This window comes from Aphis gossypii, chromosome 3 (assembly GCF_020184175.1).
Source record: "Aphis gossypii isolate Hap1 chromosome 3, ASM2018417v2, whole genome shotgun sequence".
NCBI classification, from domain to species: Eukaryota; Metazoa; Arthropoda; class Insecta; order Hemiptera; family Aphididae; genus Aphis; species Aphis gossypii.
This window is the reverse complement of record NC_065532.1, coordinates 2,662,563-2,683,670: the sequence shown is the minus strand read 5'-3', so window position 1 is coordinate 2,683,670 and position 21,108 is coordinate 2,662,563. Positions and strand designations below refer to the sequence as shown.

The window sequence follows — 21,108 nt, the reverse complement described above, 5'->3', positions numbered from 1 at the left end:
GTAATTTATTCAAATAGTATTATTCGTAGTGACTTGAAACATTTTACCATAACGGGCTAACGTATTGTAGTAGGTATAACATATTACAATTAGTTCAACTTTATGGATTACTGTTTTAAAAATGAATTACTATTAGCAATTTTTATATATATATTATAATAAACTCAAGGTTGTGGACTAATAATTTTTTTCTTTTCACATGGTGGTATCATACTTCCACATAGCTATTTTTATGTAAAATTATTTTTAAAAAAATTGAATGTAAACAAAATACTAAAAACAAACCACGATGTAGAGAAGAGAAGGTGATAACACTCGACACTCGACTTGATTGAAAGAAAAAAAGTGGCTTATTTTTCGACGGCAATTTTTTAGTTTGAATAATATCCACAGGGGGCACCACAAGTACCGAAGGCCGGTTGTTATTCAATATTAAATTTCATTAATTTAGCATTATAACCACTATGCAATAATATGCATTATTTTCATTAAATCGTAGTTTATAAATAAATAAATATTTTATTTAAGATGAAAAATACCTGTGTGTGCCTATACATATATAATGGTACCTATATGAAACATTTTATTCAACTGCCTATATATAAGTTGACAGTTGGAAATTTCAAATTATAGCAATATTGCATTTAACAGTATAAAACTCATTACAAAGGTAATAATTTCTATATTTTGCAAGAAACTCAAAACTATTTATATAATATACTTACTTTATTTTATTTACTTCTAATTTAATACTTACCTTGTATTGATACTTCTTCATAAATATTTCAATATATCTAAAATATTATTATATGCATATTATATTTATTGGTAGGTATATGAAGTATTTTATTTAACTGCCTAGATGTCGACAGTTGGAATTTTGGAAAGTATAGCAGTATTGCATTTAACAATACACAAATCATTACAAAGGTAATAATTTCAATATTTTGTAAGATATTCAAAACTATTTATATATACCTACTTTATTATATTTACTTCTAATTTAATATTCACCTTATAAAGAGCTATCAATATAAGGTAAGTATTAAATAATAATATTGTAGGTACCTAGGTATAATATAAAAAATAATATACATACAAATAAGCTATTATATAATATTAAATAAGTAGTTACAACTTTGATTGTTTTGATACATTTTTTTGTTTTTTGTTTTTTTGTCTCATTGAATTAGCTTCATTGCACGCAAAGTGCATTCGGCATTGAGTATAAAATATTATTATGCTTTGAGTAATTTCTCGAGCATGTTCTTCACATCCTAAAGCATTTATATTAGCTTCCATCATGAGATGATTCATTATACTAAACAGCAAATTGGTGTGTAGATGTTCAACAGTAAGTTTTTGGCATATAGCATCTTCAATCTGTAATATATTAATATAATAGAAGCAGGTTAATAACATGTTATATTTAAATACTTATTACCTATACCTACATAATCTTATTAATTTATAAGATATCTGGTATAATTTGAATATACTAGTCCCTTAAAAATTATATTACATTATACAATGATTTATTAAAAAAAAATATATAAACTATATCTATATCTTCATGAAATTATAGGTACTTAGTCCCTAGTCATTTAGTTACCTGATAAATTATTTCATATAGCTCTTTTGATGGAACTAATAAATACCCATAACTTTTAATATGTATAAGTTTTTCTCTATCATCATTATTTGTTTCATTTTCAGTTGCACATAGAGCAGTATAACATTTATCACAGGTTTTGGCTGGTTTGATTTTCCTCATTTTCCTCGCGACATATTCAGCAAGCACAGTTAGTGCATGAGGATTTATGGGCAGTGCAGTGTAATTATGATCACTTTCTAAACTAAATCCATTATCTTTATTATCAAGTATATTGTCTATTTTATTTTCCATTTCTTTCCTCCTTTCATTATTTTTTTCTGTTAGAATGTCTGGCATACTAATGATGGCTTTCAAAAGAGTTTCTCCTGAAATATTGCTACCTTTTGGAGGACGTACAGGTTAGGTTAGGTTAGGAGTCTGTACACTTGAATAAACAATAAAGAATCTGGATGAGTTCCTGAACCACATGCACCTCTTATAGTTCCAAAAAAATGCTATTACAATAAGAAAAAAAAAGTAATTATCATTCAGGTATAATTATTAATTATAAATTGTATTCATAAAATATTTCAGATTTATTTCATATTTCTAGAGCATCTTGGTTGATACGTCTAGTCATCAAATACTTATATCCAACTTTCTCAGAAAGATATTTTATAAGTTCTAAAGCAGTTCGTATTGTAACTTTTAAACCAAGTGCTGTAGATGTGGTTAATTTTTGTTTGGAAGTGGTCTTTACTTTTTCACATTCATCCAAGTAAATTAAAAAATCAGTTAGTACCTAAACAGTTATAAAATGTTTTTTAAAATCTAAATTTTGAAAACTACTTTAAATTTAATTTCACTTTATTGTGGATAGATGCAGGATCCGGTCTTAAGGCACATTTCGGTAGCTGTGAATTCATAGCATCTACAACTTCATTGATTTTTTTTATAAATAGGACAGTAGCATTACAATCTATCAAGGCAGGAATTGAATCTTTATAATACTGCATTGCAGCTGCAACAGATCCACTAAAAAACTAAAAAAAAGAATAGATGTATTATTTGTTTGATATAATTTTATAATATGAATTACAACTCATAATATTTTAAATAATTACATTTTCTTTTTTCATATTAAAGGTATTTTTGAACTATACATTATTAAATTATTTTATAATTAATAGGTACCTGAAAAGCCATTTTGACATTCATTGTCTGAAAATGTCTTGGTTGTACATGGTCTATGGTTAATTTGTTACAAACTTTAATTTGGAATTTGGAATCTGCTTCAACAACTGCCTTCCAGTGTAAAACATCCACTGTACCTTCTGGAATCTGAATTATTCAGTCGGTAAATTATTTTTTTTAGTTAATAATTTTATTATTATAATAGTCCTATGCAATTAATCTTAGGCTTACCTGAAGAGTTTTTGAATTAATTATTCTGGATTTTAAATTCTTAATTAAATGTGGAAAGTCAGACTCAAACCACAACTTTCTTTCAGGATTCACTGGATGTGTACAACTAGATTTTTCATCTGAAATACCAAATAATTTCCACATATTTCTGTTCCAAGCTGCTCCATCAGTTGTGTTGTATATCGTATATCGATACAACACCGTCTGCAATAGAATAACTATAATATATTATATAATAATATACGCGGTGGGGACTGTCCGCCGCGTACGACGCCGATCGGCACGCACACGCCAGTCGACGTTACGGTTTCACAATGAAATACAATATACGTCTTTAACACCGTACCAATTTGTGTTGTTTATTACTAATAGTAGAATACTAGAATACAACAAGTGGCGACGAAGATTTGGCGACAACGTTTATATTCACCGTTTGTCACTTGTACATATATAGCACATTCTATATATTTGTTATATACAATTAGCCGTTAATCATGACACAACCAAATAACGAGCCGCCGGCCGTAAGAACTATCTACTCGCAAGTAATCGGCAGTCCGGGAATTTTCGACCAGGACACGAACGTAAAAATATATTTCGCCCGGCTAAGAAATTTTTTTGCCGCGAACGGAATCACTCAAGAAGGTAAGAAGAGGGCAATTTTGCTAACCTCGATATCAGAGGAAGCGCATAAAACCCTGTTCAGTTTGTGCTTACCAGAGGACCCCGATAACAAGACTTTCGAGTCGTTATCGGACATACTGCAAAAACACTATGAGCCGAAAAAGTCGTATTTCGCCGCCCGCCACCAGTTTTACTTGGCTCGTAAGAACCACGACGAAAGTGTGTCCCAGTGGGGTGCCCGCGTACGCGACCTTGCTTCAAAATGCGGTTTCGGGCCAGAGCTGGAGATAGTAGTGAGGGACATATTTGTCATTGGAATGGGTTACGGAAAGATCCAAGACCGGTTACTGGAAGAGGACGCGTCAGCAGCATCAACCACCTTAGTAAAATTGATGGAAGTGGCAATCACCAGAGAGGCCAACATCAACGCAAGCAAAGAGTGGTCGAAAGACACGACTGGGGCGTTCCATTTCACCAAGCAGGAGGGGTCTCCAACACAGACGACGCCAAAGAGGACGAGCGGACGAGGACAAACCAACGGGAAGGAGAAGTGTCAGGTATGCGGCCGTTCCAACCACGACACCGGACTATGCAGGTTCAAAAATTATTCATGTAATATATGCGGGGTAGTGGGTCATTTGGCACCCATGTGCAAAAATAAAGGTACTAAGCACAAGTCGCAAAATAAGTTTTTGTCGGAAAATGAGCGGTCAGGCGATCACGAAACCAGCGTAGAATTAATTGATTCTTTTTTTGCAATTAACGACATTTCCCGAGATAAGCTTAAAGTAGCTCCGTACAGCGTAGAGTTAGTCATCGGAGGTAAGCCAATATCGTTCGAAATCGATACCGGTTCGGTGCATAGTATCATTTCCGAGTCGACGTTTAAAGCGATAATAGGTCCAAAGGTAATCGTAACTAACGACGTAGAGTTATCGGATTACGTTGGTAATATAATTACACCGATAGGTAAGGTAGCGCTCAAGGTCATGTACAATAATAGAACAACCGGAATATGGGTATATATAGTGCCAAACGGAGGACCACCAATACTCGGTAGGAACGATCTAGCAACGCTAGGTATTAAAAACGTGTTTGAGTGTAAGTTCACCGGTGCAGAGGATAGCGTTAAAACAATTTTAAATAAGTATCCTAACGTATTCAGCGAAGAGCTAGGGACATTTAAGGGGTACAAAATATCCCTTACAACGAGGCCGGGGACCACACCAAAATTCTTTAAACACCGACCAGTGCCCCTAGCGCTAAGAACAAAAGTCGAGGCTGAAATAGACCGATTGTTGGCCATCAACGCCCTGATACCGGTCGACCACAGCGAGTGGGCAACTCCCGTAGTTCCAATTTTGAAAGAGGACGGTAGCGTCAGGTTATGCGGAGATTTTAAAATAACCGTAAACCCCGTATTGGTCAGCACAGAATATCCCCTACCAAAAATCGAACACCTCTACGCCAGAATAGCGGGAGCGAAATACTTTTCAAAAATAGACTTGAAAGATGCCTATCAGCAGTTGGTACTAGACGATAGTTCACGCGCATTAACGACAATAAACACGATTAAAGGTTTATTCAGGTACACGCGCGTTCCGTTTGGACTGAAATCATCGGCGAGCGAATTTCAGAAAGCGATCGAAAGTATCACAAAAAAGGTGGAGGGGGTCGAAGTATTCATTGACGATATAATAGTATCAGGTAGGACGATGCCCGAACATAACATACGTTTGGAACAACTTCTAAAAGCACTCGGCTCAGCAGGGCTGAGAGTAAGAGAGCGTAAGTGTACCTTTATGCAGACGGAAGTAGAATATTTAGGTCATAAAATAGACGGACAGGGTTTGCATACATTAGACAAACACACAACCGTGATTAAGGAGGCAGCAGCGCCCCAAGACAGGTCAGAATTAAAAAGTTTTCTAGGGTTGGTAACATACTACACTAAGTTCGTGAAAAATGCGGCACAGATACTTAAACCGTTGTACGACCTTTTAAAAATGGGGGCGAAATGGTCATGGTCCAAAGAAGCGGACGAGGCGTTTGATAACATTAAATCGATATTATCGTCCAAACCAGTACTCGACCACTACGACCCGTCGGTACCAATTAAATTAATGGTAGACGCGTCATCATTCGCTATCGGCGCGGTTATATCACAGGTATACGGCAACGCCGAAAAACCAGTAGCCTATGCATCGCGCGTCTTATCAGAAGCGGAACGCAAATACCCGCAAATTGAAAAAGAGGGGTTAGCGATAATATACGGCGTTCAAAAATTCTACGACTACTTGTACGCACGAAAATTTACTTTAATCACTGACCATAAACCACTCTACCACATTTTCGGGGAAAAGAAAGGTATACCAATATACGCGGCTAATAGACTACAGAGGTGGGCGTACGTACTAACAGCATTCGACTTTGACATTTCGTTTGTTAAATCAGGGAAGAACGCAGCGGATTTCTTATCGCGCATAAGAATTGGCACAGAAGACAGAGTGTCTACGGCGCCGCAGTGTCTAAACTTTATATACGACAACTGTCCGTTCAACGTTAATTGGGTCAAAATAAAAACACAAACACGTACCGATAAAATCTTATCGCAGGTAATTAAGGCTATCAACACAGGCGATTGGCCAACAGGCGCGGATAAAAATGAATCGCTTAAGTCATATTACACGCGGCGCCACGAAATTTCAACCGAACAGGACTGCTTGATGTGGGGGTACAGGGTGATTATGCCAAGTAAGTTCAGGGAGGCCCTGTTGACAGAATTGCACTCCACGCACGCGGGAATGAGCTGCATGAAGGCTATCGCGCGTTCATATTTTTGGTGGCCGGGGATCGATAATGATATTGAAAACAAGGCGCGCAAATGCGAAAATTGTATACAGGTTAGACCCGCACCACCAAAAGCGGTGCTAACGCCATGGAAGTGGCCGGAACAAGCGTGGACGCGCATACACGTAGACTTCTTAGGGCCTTACAAAAATAAAAATTTTTTAATAGTAGTCGACGCGACTTCAAAATGGCTCGAAGTGTTCGAGGTAAGCACGAGTACGGCTTCAGTGGTAATCGGAAAAATGCAAGAACTTTTTGCTCGTTTCGGTGTCCCCAAATCCATTACCACCGATGGAGCCAAGTGTTTCACAGGTACGGAATTCGGTACGTTCTGCGTCAACGGGAACATAAAACACTTGGTGGGAGCTCCGTTTCACCCGGAAACAAACGGGGCAGCCGAATCAGGGGTTAAAATAATAAAAAATTTTTTTAAGAAAAACCAAACCACCAGCGCGACACTATTACAGAAGTTCCTGTTATTTTATCGAAACACACCGCACTCGGCAACGCGCCAGACCCCTGCAAAATTATTACTAGGACATAGCACCCGAACACAGTTCGATATACTGATTCCCAACACAAAAGACGTGGTTAGCGATCACCAGGATTCCCAAATCAAACGTCACGGTAAACGACAGCACGAAATCCAACAGGGAGACACCGTGGCCGTGCGTGATTATCGGACGAATGAAAATAAGTGGTCGATAGGGACCGTTACGAAAAATGTGGGAAAACAAGCGTTTGAGGTGGACACTGAGGCGGGCACATGGAAGCGACACATAGACCAGACCATTAAAATACCAAATAGGGACTCAGAAGTGTCGGAAGTCGAATGTAGCGAAAACCCATCCAACCCAAGGGGGGGACTAGTTCCAGAGGGGACCGGGAGGGATACAGACGGGTCAGACAGGGAAACCGAGACAATCTCAACCGGACATTCGCGCCCGACGAGAATGAAAAGATCGCCCGACCGCTACACGACAATAGATTTCAGGAAATAAGACCGACACTACATGTTTATATATATGTATATTTGTTTTCATTATAATATAGATAATTTAGCATGTAAAAGGTGTGATAAAAAAAAAAAAAATGTAAAACTAGACGTAAGGTTTAGTCAGTAAGTAAAATAAGCACGGTTACATAAACTCAAAAGTGAATCAAATGATTTAGTCTTAGGGGAGAGGTGTTGTATATCGTATATCGATACAACACCGTCTGCAATAGAATAACTATAATATATTATATAATAATATACGCGGTGGGGACTGTCCGCCGCGTACGACGCCGATCGGCACGCACACGCCAGTCGACGTTACGGTTTCACAATGAAATACAATATACGTCTTTAACACCGTACCAATTTGTGTTGTTTATTACTAATAGTAGAATACTAGAATACAACAAGTTGTCACCACATCAACATGTATATTTTGATTTTCTAATAAAATCACTGCTTCCAAAATAAGTTTTTCTAATATTTTTCCAGAAACTGCTCCAGATCCAAGAAAAGCTCCCAAAGTTTGAAACCATTTCCCACAAAATGGTTGAAATAACAATACTAAAGCATGGTCACCTAACTTATTTCGATCATTTTCAGAAGTATAGTCTCCTAAGTTTACAAAACCCTCAATTTTCAAATTAGACCTTTGAAATGATAAAGCTTCTGATATTTTCATTTCATCGAGGAGTAAACAACCTTTATATAAAATTAACAGTAATATCAAAATATGTAAGTATTATATTGTATTTCATATGAATTAAGGGTTGTTCTTACAATGTCTGGTGAAGTGTCGGTTAAGACTAACCAGTAGAATTCTATTGGTTAACACATAAGAAATTCTGCCGGTTAGCATTATCAGACATTAACCGGACATTGTAAGAACGGCCCTAAGACAGTTAGAAAAATACTTTACCATGTCTCTCAGCAGCATTCATATTTTTTGATTTCATACCTATAATTTCCAGTAGCGGCTCGTGAGTTAATATTCTGGGGAGACTTAAAATTATTTAACATAAACTACGTACAACAACGAACAAGAAAATCCCTGTTATTGAAAATCTAATAATATTATAGTATTACATATTTAGTTAATATTTTTAAGTTTAATTTGATTTTTTTGTTCGTAAGTTAAAGTATTAAAACCACTAGTTAATAATACGTCTATTATATTGTCTTTTGCATTTTTAAAATAATTAGAAATATAACAAATATCAAATAGAAGATAGTATAAAACCCTGTAGTAAACGTGTTATAGTTATTAAATCATAAAAATGCATTAAATTATGACAGCGACTAAGAACGGCGCGCGGTACGGCAATTATTGTCGTGAACCCAGTCTCAATAGAGTCTATAATACGCAGCTTATTCTCCCTGCCCCCTCCGGCCCTCCATCAAACCGGCCGTACCATTTTACATGTTATGATTGAAACTGTCGGGCGGCAGTTTCACTGTAACGGCGACCGTCACCGTCATCGATAAAACTAAAATAGCATTTCTATTAAAATAACTATTTAAAGGATTTAGACTTGGTTGCTTTCAATTTATAATAATAAACAAAGAAAACGATGTAAATTATATAATATTATATTTTCAATTCGAATAAAAATATTTTTATGCATTATTATTTTAATTAATTATTATTTACAAGTAACTGAGTTTTTTTAAGGGGGAGACTCAGTCTCAAAGTCTCCCCTGACGAGCCGCCCCTGATAATTTCAAAGGTTGCCTGAGAAAATCCATAGGCTGGATTTAATTTTTTTATATACCTTGTAAGGGTCATGCATGATGGCAAAGGCATTACATTATCCTTTCGCATTTTGCGATAAAGTTTGGGAGATTTTATACGCATCAGCAAAAATTCATAAGCCCAACATGTTGTATATCTTCTACCATTTGAAGATTTACATTTAGCAACATCTAAACAAGCTTTTACGACTTCTCTTTGCTTAGATGGTAATGAAGTAATATACTCATCTACTTTAGCTTGTTTAATTCTATTATATTCATTTTTTATATTATGCATTTTTTGTTGTAAGGAAATTACCTATAATACATAACATTTTGTTCATTATTTTATTGTTGTCAAGTATCATTACATAAGTAATTGTAATATTAATGGTTTACAATATTATCATATAGGTAGCCATATAAGCTCTATTAGTTTTAACTTAAAACTTACCTTGATTTTGAGACGTTTATTTTGTTTTGTTCTTGCATTATGTCTATAAGATTTAGATTTTTTTCGTAGTTGAATATTAGTATGTTTGGTTTTTTGCATTTTTCGCCTTACTTCACTACACTTAGGACATCTTTTAATTTTTGTGTTTATATTATTTGAAGGTAAGCTACCCAAGCATTCTGAAGACCTTTTTCCACCATCATTACTACCAATACAAATTACCAGATTATGGATATCATTCAACAGATTTTGGAGTCCTTCATAACTCTTCACTATAGGAAAATACATGGATTTTTGAAGCAATAATACATTTGGTAAACAAGTTGTAGAAAAATAAACAATTTTATCATTTTCAAAATTGTCATTTATGTGGGTAAATACTGTACATTTTCCTGGAATTTGATGTATTCCCCACATATTTCCTGGTAACATAATTTTGTTAGCAATATTATGTAAATTTTCGATTGTAAACTCATCTTGTAAACTAGCATAATTATGTTCTAGCATAATTTCTGTTGACAAAGATGTTTCAGTTTTGTTTATTTCTGTAAGGCCCATTGTTTGTAATTCAGGATTTTGTGTTATAGCTTCGTCATGTTGATTAACTGATACAGTTTTTTTAATTTTAGTTGGAATTGAGACACGTGGTTTTGGTGCTGATCTTTTTTGTTTTGACGAAGTTAAATATTTAGGGAGGTTAGGAAAAATTGATGGTACAGATCTGGGTCTTAAAATTGGATATTTTCGCTCAGTAGTTTTATGCACAAATCCTCCTGGCATTTCAATTTCAAAATGTGTCATAATATCATTTAATTGAAAATGAAGTATACAAACAAAATCCTTACTACAAATATTTTTGTCTCTGCGTGGAATCTTTCTTTCCCAAATATTTAACAGTTCAATGTCCTATAATAGTTCATACAACAAAATGTCAAATACCTAGTTTTTAATGTAATTTTTTAGCTTTACTTATAAATTATAATATATTTATTTTGTTTTTAATTGAAATTGTAAATGTTTCATTTGTCTCAATTGTGTACAATGTTTATGTGTATAAAACATTTGTAAGTAAATGTTTATTATCCATGTAGTAATGAGTGTTATGACTTATAAATTATATCCTGATTTGGGTAGTATTTTTTACAAACTATGCAAATATAAATAATATTATATATTTTTACAAAAGTTTAAAATTGAATTAACATAATAAATAATAATAGTTATTTATTATTTATAGTAACTATAATTAATAATATAATATAATATTATTAATAATTTTTATTTTAAATTATAATATTTAAAGCATTAATAGGTATCAATATCTTGAAAATAACTTAAAATTAGGTATTGCATGTACAAATAATTTATCATAGTTTAAACAAAATTATTAGTACCATATTATAATAATATATTATTGTGGAACTATTTAGTAATTATCTACTTTAAATTTTAAAATGTTCATAAATTTTGTTTAGTGTATTGTAGTCTTATACCTTTGGTGCTCGAAATAATGTAACTTTTTTTCCTTCGCTAGCATATCCCGACTTACAGCCAGGCACAAAACATTTGTTTGGCATTTTAAATTTATTCAATTTTATTTAACTTTTAAAAAAATAGTAAAGTATTGATTCCGTCAGAAGTAAATAACTAATGATGTTTAGATGGACAATCAGGGTTCTTGCAATAATTCTAATAGATTTGGAACAATATTTGGAAGGGGTTTCTATTTTAAATACTGTTTGTTATGACTGGAAGTCTACCTCTGTCCTCTATGTATTTATTTTATTGAATTCGTGCCTATATATAATATTTTTTTTATTTCAACTTGGTAGTGTGATATAATCATATTTCATATGAATTATGAAATTCAAACAATAATACTATATTATAAAGTACATTTACAATGCACCAAAATAGCAAATAATTAATGTTTGTTATGACTGGAAATCTGGAAATCTATCTCTAAATATTTATTTTATTGAATTCGTGCCTATATATAATATTTTTTTTTATTTCAACTTGCTAGTATGATATAATCATATTTTATATGAATTATGAAATTTGAAATTTGAAGAATAATACTATATTATAAAGTTCATTGTCAATGCACCTTAATAGGAAATAATTAACGTAACCGGCCTTCGAGTACTGTGGCGGTGCCTGGCGGTATTTGTATTAACTAAAATAGTGCCGTCGGAAAATAAGCCACTTTTTTCACGGAGTGTTATCACCTTCTCTTCTCTACATCGTGAAACAAACTATTAACTAACTCTATAACTCTATACAGCATTTATCTTATGTTGTTATACGCAGGACTTTTAACGATTATATTGATCGATGACATGGAATTTTCAAAAAAAGAAAAAAGACTTGTTTCTTTATTTTTAACATAGATAATAAAGATATGGATAGGCCACGCCTATGTTAAATATATTTAAGGCCGCGTGCCTGGAGGGGAAGGCAATTGAGGCGTTTTTATAATGATAATTGATACTCTATATAGGTATACTTGTTTGGCCTCAACTGGACCCCTTAAATACCGTTGATAAGACCGATATGTCCTATCCTTAGATCATATACTATGGATGGAGCCATGCCCATCTCGACTGTGTACTCAATTTGAAGCACATATAAGCGACAAGTCTCTGACATTGATGCTTGATATACGCATGCTCGAAGAAACCCGTCGCATATTTATTTTGAAACACGCGCGATGTTTTAAATATCAATCAGCGGTCAGCAACTAAATATGCGACGGTTTGCTTCGCGCATGCGCACATCATACATCTATGTCAGAGACTTGTCGTTATATGTGCTTCAATATATCGGGAAATGGCTCCATCCATAGTATATGATCTAAGGTCCTATCCATATCTTTATTATCTATGATTTTTAACGGCCAATTTATTGATAAGAATTTTAAACATTTTAAGCAAGCAGTTGTACCAACATCAAAATCAACTTTTTTTTTCAAATGGTAACAACTATATTTTTTTAATGAATTCTTATAGAACATATTTAAAAAAAAAAAAAAAAAAATTGATGTTAAAACCGTACATTTCGGTTCACTGGTTTATTTAGATTCTATATTGACCCATAACTTTAACAAAATGATTTGAATGAATTATACTTCTAAAGCTAAATACATTTTTTTAAACTATCTTTAAATGCAATTATACACCTTTTTATAAACTTAAATTTAACATCTTATCAGTCACACAAAAAAAAAAAAAAATTAGTAATAGTAAGTAGGTTAGGATAACCTACTGTGTTAATAACCTGTGTTAATTAAGGATTCCCAATGTTATTATAATAATTTAATACTATCATGATATAATAAACTTATATCATGGTATATACAACTCAGTTTGAGAGCCCCTGTTTTTCAAGAAAATAACCGTTCCTATCTTATTTACCAGCGGTCTCTTTTCATTCTCCCGACTATAGTATTTTATATCTGTAGCTTATAATTAACCTGCATCTGGCTATTTTCATACATAGCATTTACATTAGATTCATATGTATCATATGAATATTCAGGCTGATTTCCATTATCATACTTATTGTTAACATAATAATCATCAACATTACTACCATAATTGGAGAGATCATAATCACCGTTGGAAATCTGCATATTATTAACATTAACAGAACTCTTTCCATAATAAAAATTATTATAAAATTCATCTTCGTTTAAAAAAGGAGTATTAACTCCGTCATTATATTTTATTGTATCATAATTGACTGGAACAAATCTATCATCCATATTTATTTGATCATCATTCTGATATTCAAAACCAAAATTATAATTATCTGGAATTTGATCAGTGAGAGTTTCATATCCAGTCTGTGATACACCATAAAAATCGTCATATCTCTTAAAAGCGTATTCATCCCCAGTTGGAGAACCATATGAATTAGAGATCGACGTTGCTACAGTCGGAATCGCTCCATATGGACTATTATTTGGAACGCCATTGCCAGTGTTGGGACTCATTGATTCAGGATTATAATTAGGAAGACCTTGGTCGAAATAACTAGGGATATCTGTGGGGTAAGTCGAAGTCGTATAAGGATGAAAAAGTACTCCATTAGTTTTTCTATTGTCGCTTGGAACTGTGGTCAAATCTCCTTTGAGGTTAGTTTGAGAACCAGACGGTGAGCCGTTTGTTCCCGAGGACGAAGTTGTAGTACTTGGAGTACCTCCATTTGGATTACTGTTTGGAGCAAGTGTTTTCGAACTCGGTGTATTTAACATATCAGGAGTAGCCACTCCGGAAGGAGTATTTGTCAAAGATGCTGCTAGAGATGCATTCGTATCCGGTGGTGCATTCGTAGCTGGTGGGGCATTTGTTCCAGGACCTCCATTATTAGATGTATCATCTATTGTGTTTCCATTAGACGTAGGAGGTTGATTTCCAGGTGACTTATCAAGCATGTCTGTAGATTTATCAGTTGCTTGTAAGCTCATTGATGAAATTAATTGTTGCATTATTAAATCTTTCTCATAGTCGCTAGTTTCTGTCGGTGCAGGTTCATTAGAATCATTGGAGTATTGGTCTGCAGTATATTGCATATGTTTGAAAGAACTGGACGATCGGTACTTACTCAAAACACTATTATCTCCAGACTTAATACTTCCATTATAATCATAATCTCCTCATCCTCCGTGTTGTCTGTTGAATCTCTGAAGGAGAAGATGGAGAACCATATGAATTAGAGATCGACGTTGCTACAGTCGGAATCGCTCCATATGGACTATTATTTGGAACGCCATTGCCAGTGTTGGGACTCATTGATTCAGGATTATAATTAGGAAGACCTTGGTCGAAATAACTAGGGATATCTGTGGGGTAAGTCGAAGTCGTATAAGGATGAAAAAGTACTCCATTAGTTTTTCTATTGTCGCTTGGAACTGTGGTCAAATCTCCTTTGAGGTTAGTTTGAGAACCAGACGGTGAGCCGTTTGTTCCCGAGGACGAAGTTGTAGTACTTGGAGTACCTCCATTTGGATTACTGTTTGGAGCAAGTGTTTTCGAACTCGGTGTATTTAACATATCAGGAGTAGCCACTCCGGAAGGAGTATTTGTCAAAGATGCTGGAGATGCATTCGTATCCGGTGGTGCATTCGTAGCTGGTGGGGCATTTGTTCCAGAACCTCCATTATTAGATGTATCATCTATTGTGTTTCCATTAGACGTAGGAGGTTGATTTCCAGGTGACTTATCAAGCATGTCTGTAGATTTATCAGTTGCTTGTAAGCTCATTGATGAAATTAATTGTTGCATTATTAAATCTTTCTCATAGTCGCTAGTTTCTGTCAGTGCAGGTTCATTAGAATCATTGGAGTATTGGTCTGCAGTATATTGCATATGTTTGAAAGAACTGGACGATCGGTACTTACTCAAAACACTATTATCTCCAGACTTAATACTTCCATTATAATCATAATCTCCTCCATCCGTGTTGTCTGTTGAATCTCTGGAAGGAGAAGATGGAGAACCATATGAATTAGAGATCGACGTTGCTACAGTCGGAATCGCTCCATATGGACTATTATTTGGAACGCCATTGCCAGTGTTGGGACTCATTGATTCAGGATTATAATTAGGAAGACCTTGGTCGAAATAACTAGGGATATCTGTGGGGTAAGTCGAAGTCGTATAAGGATGAAAAAGTACTCCATTAGTTTTTCTATTGTCGCTTGGAACTGTGGTCAAATCTCCTTTGAGGTTAGTTTGAGAACCAGACGGTGAGCCGTTTGTTCCCGAGGACGAAGTTGTAGTACTTGGAGTACCTCCATTTGGATTACTGTTTGGAGCAAGTGTTTTTCGACTCGGTGTATTTAACATATCAGGAGTAGCACTCGGAAGGAGTATTTGTCAAAGGCTGGAGATGCATTCATCGTATCCGGTGGTGCATTCGTAGCTGGTGGGGCATTTGTTCCAGAACCTCCATTATTAGATGTATCATCTATTGTGTTTCCATTAGACGTAGGAGGTTGATTTCCAGGTGACTTATCAAGCATGTCTGTAGATTTATCAGTTGCTTGTAAGCTCATTGATGAAATTAATTGTTGCATTATTAAATCTTTCTCATAGTCGCTAGTTTCTGTCAGTGCAGGTTCATTAGAATCATTGGAGTATTGGTCTGCAGTATATTGCATATGTTTGAAAGAACTGGACGATCGGTACTTACTCAAAACACTATTATCTCCAGACTTAATACTTCCATTATAATCATAATCTCCTCCATCCGTGTTGTCTGTTGAATCTCTGGAAGGAGAAGATGGAGAACCATATGAATTAGAGATCGACGTTGCTACAGTCGGAATCGCTCCATATGGACTATTATTTGGAACGCCATTGCCAGTGTTGGGACTCATTGATTCAGGATTATAATTAGGAAGACCTTGGTCGAAATAACTAGGGATATCTGTGGGGTAAGTCGAAGTCGTATAAGGATGAAAAAGTACTCCATTAGTTTTTCTATTGTCGCTTGGAACTGTGGTCAAATCTCCTTTGAGGTTAGTTTGAGAACCAGACGGTGAGCCGTTTGTTCCCGAGGACGAAGTTGTAGTACTTGGAGTACCTCCATTTGGATTACTGTTTGGAGCAAGTGTTTTCGAACTCGGTGTATTTAACATATCAGGAGTAGCCACTCCGGAAGGAGTATTTGTCAAAGATGCTGGAGATGCATTCGTATCCGGTGGTGCATTCGTAGCTGGTGGGGCATTTGTTCCAGAACCTCCATTATTAGATGTATCATCTATTGTGTTTCCATTAGACGTAGGAGGTTGATTTCCAGGTGACTTATCAAGCATGTCTGTAGATTTATCAGTTGCTTGTAAGCTCATTGATGAAATTAATTGTTGCATTATTAAATCTTTCTCATAGTCGCTAGTTTCTGTCGGTGCAGGTTCATTAGAATCATTGGAGTATTGGTCTGCAGTATATTGCATATGTTTGAAAGAACTGGACGATCGGTACTTACTCAAAACACTATTATCTCCAGACTTAATACTTCCATTATAATCATAATCTCCTCCATCCGTGTTGTCTGTTGAATCTCTGGAAGGAGAAGATGGAGAACCATATGAATTAGAGATCGACGTTGCTACAGTCGGAATCGCTCCATATGGACTAATTATTTGGAACGCCATTGCCAGTGTTGGGACTCATTGATTCAGGATTATAATTAGGAAGACCTTGGTCGAAATAACTAGGGATATCTGTGGGGTAAGTCGAAGTCGTATAAGGATGAAAAAGTACTCCATTAGTTTTTTCTATTGTCGCTTGGAACTGTGGTCAAATCTCCTTTGAGGTTAGTTTGAGAACCAGACGGTGAGCCGTTTGTTCCCGAGGACGAAGTTGTAGTATTGGAGTACCTCCATTTGTTACTGTTGGAGCAAGTGTTTTTTCGAACTCGGTGTATTTACATATCAGGAGTAGCCACTCCGGAAGGAGTATTTGTCAAAGATGCTGGAGATGCATTCGTATCCGGTGGTGCATTCGTAGCTGGTGGGGCATTTGTTCCAGGACCTCCATTATTAGATGTATCATCTATTGTGTTTCCATTAGACGTAGGAGGTTGATTTCCAGGTGACTTATCAAGCATGTCTGTAGATTTATCAGTTGCTTGTAAGCTCATTGATGAAATTAATTGTTGCATTATTAAATCTTTCTCATAGTCGCTAGTTTCTGTCGGTGCAGTCTCATTAGAATCATTGGAGTCTTGGTCTACTGTATATTGCATAACATTGAAAAAACTTGATGATTGATATTTATTCACAATACCATTATCAGCTAACTTTAGAACTCCATTAGGATCATTAGTAGTATCATTTAGATTTAATTCATTGCTTGAATGGATTTGTTGCATGAATTCAGTATTTATATTTTTAGTTATAGAATTATCTTGATTATTTTCAGTCACTACTGATTGAACGGTACTTTCGTATTTATATTGTGTAACTTGTTCATTTGAATGTGACGAAAAAAATTCATTATTATTCGGAATTTTTTGTATATCTGTTTTCTGTAATCAATATTAAAATTGTTGGTTAGGTTATTAGTATGAATGATTTTTCAATATTCAATTATATATTATTATACCGTTGTATTTTAGGTGAATATTACATATTTTAATACCTGATTAATTTTACGATATTATTATGGATAACCTTTTTTATGTTCATATTTCTTTCATTTACTACTTCAGAAGTATAAGATATATTCTTAGTTATTAAGTATTTAATTTCTAAGAGTTTGGTGTGATTGTTTGATAATTATATAAAATTAATAATCTATTTAATTAGGGATAGTATGTATTTTTCTATTTGTTTTTGGATTTCTATAATAACGATTTGCAAAATTTTAAGTTTTATCTACTTTATTTAAGATACTTTAAAAATCCAAATGTATATTTACAATGAAATATGTTTTTTTTCTACCCATTAAATTGTTATCATTTAATTCTTGAACTAAAATAATGCTGATATAAAAATTAAATTAATATTATCTTATATTTTTTTAGTACTAATTGCAATAGTTCTTCATACAATTCGTATATTTATAAAATTATAACTAATATGTATATTGCATATTATAATCAAAATTGTTTAACTTACTACTGCAACAACAAATGCTAGTATATTAACTATATATTTATATGAAATTAATATCATTCTAAAATAAAATTCAATTTCACAGTACTTCAATACAATATATTTTGCACATATAAAATGTTTTAACAACTGATACACTCAAATCATTATTTATTAATTTATTTTTATTTCTATTGTTATTTTGTTCAATTAATTATATAATGTAAAACAAAAAAAAATTAAATACACAATAAATTGTGTACATTTTAATTGTAATTTTTATACTTATTAAAATGTTAACTTCGTGAAATTAAACAATTTAAAATAATTACGGTATTCTTTGTTTGTTTAAATGAATCGTAATTTATGTCATTAAAACATATGTTCAAATAAATAACATAAGATATATACAGATTTATTGTATCTCTATCGTGTTACATAACTATATTACAAATTAACTAAAAAAATATTTCATTGAACTGAATATTTTGAAAATATCATAATTATAATTATTTACCCAATTGACTAATATTCATTATTCATAAATTATTTTAAATACCTACGTTTTTATAATACACTATGAAAATTATCTTCATAAAACATTCGTTTGATTTCTACTGAAAAGTGAAACTATAAGGTTTTTTTATAAATTGTTTGAATATAATTCAATACTTATAGCATTTCATAGCAAAACAACTTGTAGCATGTCGGATGGTATATAATAAACATATTTTATGAAATTTAGATTAAATGATATAACCTACAAATATTTGAAATTCGTACTAGTACCTATAATATGCATAATACATTATATGATTGTTTGTATTATAGGTTAGATCAGTAGTTCTCAACCTTTTTTGATTCATGTCATTTTTACCTCTGGAATCAAATACTGCATCACCCCAACTTCAAAATAATAAACAATCTTAGCTGTATATATAAAAATTATTCTATTATATAAAAAAAAATATAGTACATTGATATTAATATGAATATAATAATAATATTTTTTTCGCAAAAATTTATTTTTCTTTTCTATTTTATATTTCGAGTCACCCCTAAGCTGGGTCCATCACACCCCGGTTGAGAACTACTGGGTTTGATAATGTATCGTTTTAAAAATCATAATTATGCATAAGAGTATTTCAGAATCTTAATTTTTGGTTTATAGAGATATTTAATTATTAATAACAATAATCATCAATTTCCATGATAGAAAAATACTATATAGGATAATTTGTATATGTTACGGTCAAAATAGTAAATCCGGAAATTATATAATAACACAAACAATATAAGTAAAAATTAAAACGAGAAAAATAAATTCAATTAGTTACAAATTAATGAAGAAATATGATGATGTAAGTTATACTAAGGGACTGAAAAATTAGTAGAACTAGTATCTGAAGATATTTTTATTAATCATTATGTTCACAAATCACAATGAACAGTTGCATTTAAATATTTCAACAATTATCTAATAAATTTTCACCCTTTAAAATAACTCATTACTATATATTTCTAAAGGTTAGTGAATGATATCATTTGTTTGGAAAATTTTAATCACTTTTAGGAAGCCTAGGGTGAACAATTTATTGTTATAAGCTATTTAAAAAAATATCTTAAATAATATATAAAACAAACCTATACCGAGTTTTCAATGAATTAATACAAACAATAGTATCTAATATATACAGGATATATCATTTTGTAACCTAAATATAACTAAAAATATCTGATATTTAGATGACTTTAGTATTAAAATATATGTTCTGGTCTGATTAAAATATTTATTCATTCTGTACATGAATTATGTTATATGCTATTCTATAGTATATTTCTTTTATTTATTCTTTTCTTTTTGGAAATCTATAATTATTTAATATCTCTCATGAGTATAAAAATTAACTATGTTGCTTTTCTATTTGAACTTTTTACTTAATCTCAAAAATATAAAAAATATCTATAGTCTAACAATCTAATACATTATTACAATTTCATTAAATAAAAACTATTCTAAATGATCAATTATAGGGTTGTGTCAGTACAACCCAATTTTTATTTGGGTTTGCGTAAAAATTGCCGTTTTTCCGTTTTTCCGTCATTTTTTTTTTCTCGATTTTTTTGAAAACTGTTGGAAAATGTTAACTTTTTACCTCTATAATGCACCAAGGATATACACTTTTACATCGGAAACCACCCCCATTGTTTGAAATTGGAGCATTATTTCGACTAGTTATGCTGTACACAGACACAAAAACAAAAAAAAAAAAAAACACACACCATTGTAAAATCAATACATTCATCACTTCGTTCAGAATCTAAAACTAACCCAAAAAATTCTAAAATAAAATAAATTACTTTTTTATATAAATCGAACTCAAATTATACAATTCATTTACCCTTATGACTTTTATATGAAGCCATGGCGGCTTTAAAGACATTAATTCTAAATCCATACAACACAAATAACTTATTTAATACTGGTGATACGAAGATATATAAAATAATAATCAACCTTAAATATCTCATATAAATAATCACGCATATGTCATTAAAGTAACTATTATATATTGAATTGCATTAAATTTTATTATAAATTATAATAAATGTTCTTCCATACCCCATTAAAATAAAACTGAATTTTTAACCAATTAAAGTTTGTGTGATTCTTAAAATTAGAGTATAATATGATGAGACTTGGTAATATCTAATGAAAAAAAAAAAAAATATAATAATCATTTTTCCAAATCAAGAAATATATGATCAACGGAAATAGGTTTTTTCAAAATAATAGTTCTGATTTGAAAAAATTGGAAATCTTAATG

The 21,108-nt window shown here is 32.7% G+C and overlaps 4 protein-coding genes across 4 annotated transcripts; 1 reads left to right on the top strand and 3 right to left on the bottom strand.

Moving 5' to 3' along the window:
* Positions 1-2,177: 2,177 nt before the first annotated feature.
* Positions 2,178-3,163, bottom strand: LOC126550793 (uncharacterized). Its single transcript, XM_050202966.1, has 4 exons — positions 3,020-3,163; positions 2,789-2,935; positions 2,461-2,637; positions 2,178-2,396 (listed from the first exon to the last, which is right to left on the bottom strand). The coding sequence occupies exons 1-4, from the start codon at positions 3,161-3,163 to the stop codon at positions 2,196-2,198; spliced, it is 669 nt and encodes a 222-aa protein (XP_050058923.1). The 3' UTR covers positions 2,178-2,195.
* A 1,090-nt stretch (positions 3,164-4,253) lies between these two features.
* On the top strand, positions 4,254-7,979 carry LOC114128971 (uncharacterized protein K02A2.6-like). Its single transcript, XM_027993588.2, has one exon. It carries the CDS (start codon positions 4,291-4,293, stop codon positions 7,492-7,494), a length of 3,204 nt encoding a protein of 1,067 aa, XP_027849389.2. The 5' UTR covers positions 4,254-4,290; the 3' UTR covers positions 7,495-7,979.
* On the bottom strand, positions 7,873-10,476 carry LOC126550792 (uncharacterized). Its single transcript, XM_050202965.1, has 3 exons — positions 9,676-10,476; positions 8,302-8,311; positions 7,873-8,192 (listed from the first exon to the last, which is right to left on the bottom strand). Exons 1-3 carry the CDS (start codon positions 10,474-10,476, stop codon positions 7,873-7,875), a joined length of 1,131 nt encoding a protein of 376 aa, XP_050058922.1.
* A 2,238-nt stretch (positions 10,477-12,714) lies between these two features.
* LOC126550791 (mucin-5AC-like) lies at positions 12,715-18,419 on the bottom strand. The gene is made up of 6 exons (XM_050202964.1): positions 18,305-18,419; positions 17,114-17,712; positions 16,961-17,062; positions 15,542-16,817; positions 14,366-15,500; positions 12,715-14,331 (listed from the first exon to the last, which is right to left on the bottom strand). The coding sequence occupies exons 1-6, from the start codon at positions 18,359-18,361 to the stop codon at positions 13,127-13,129; spliced, it is 4,374 nt and encodes a 1,457-aa protein (XP_050058921.1). The 5' UTR covers positions 18,362-18,419; the 3' UTR covers positions 12,715-13,126.
* Positions 18,420-21,108: the final 2,689 nt, after the last annotated feature.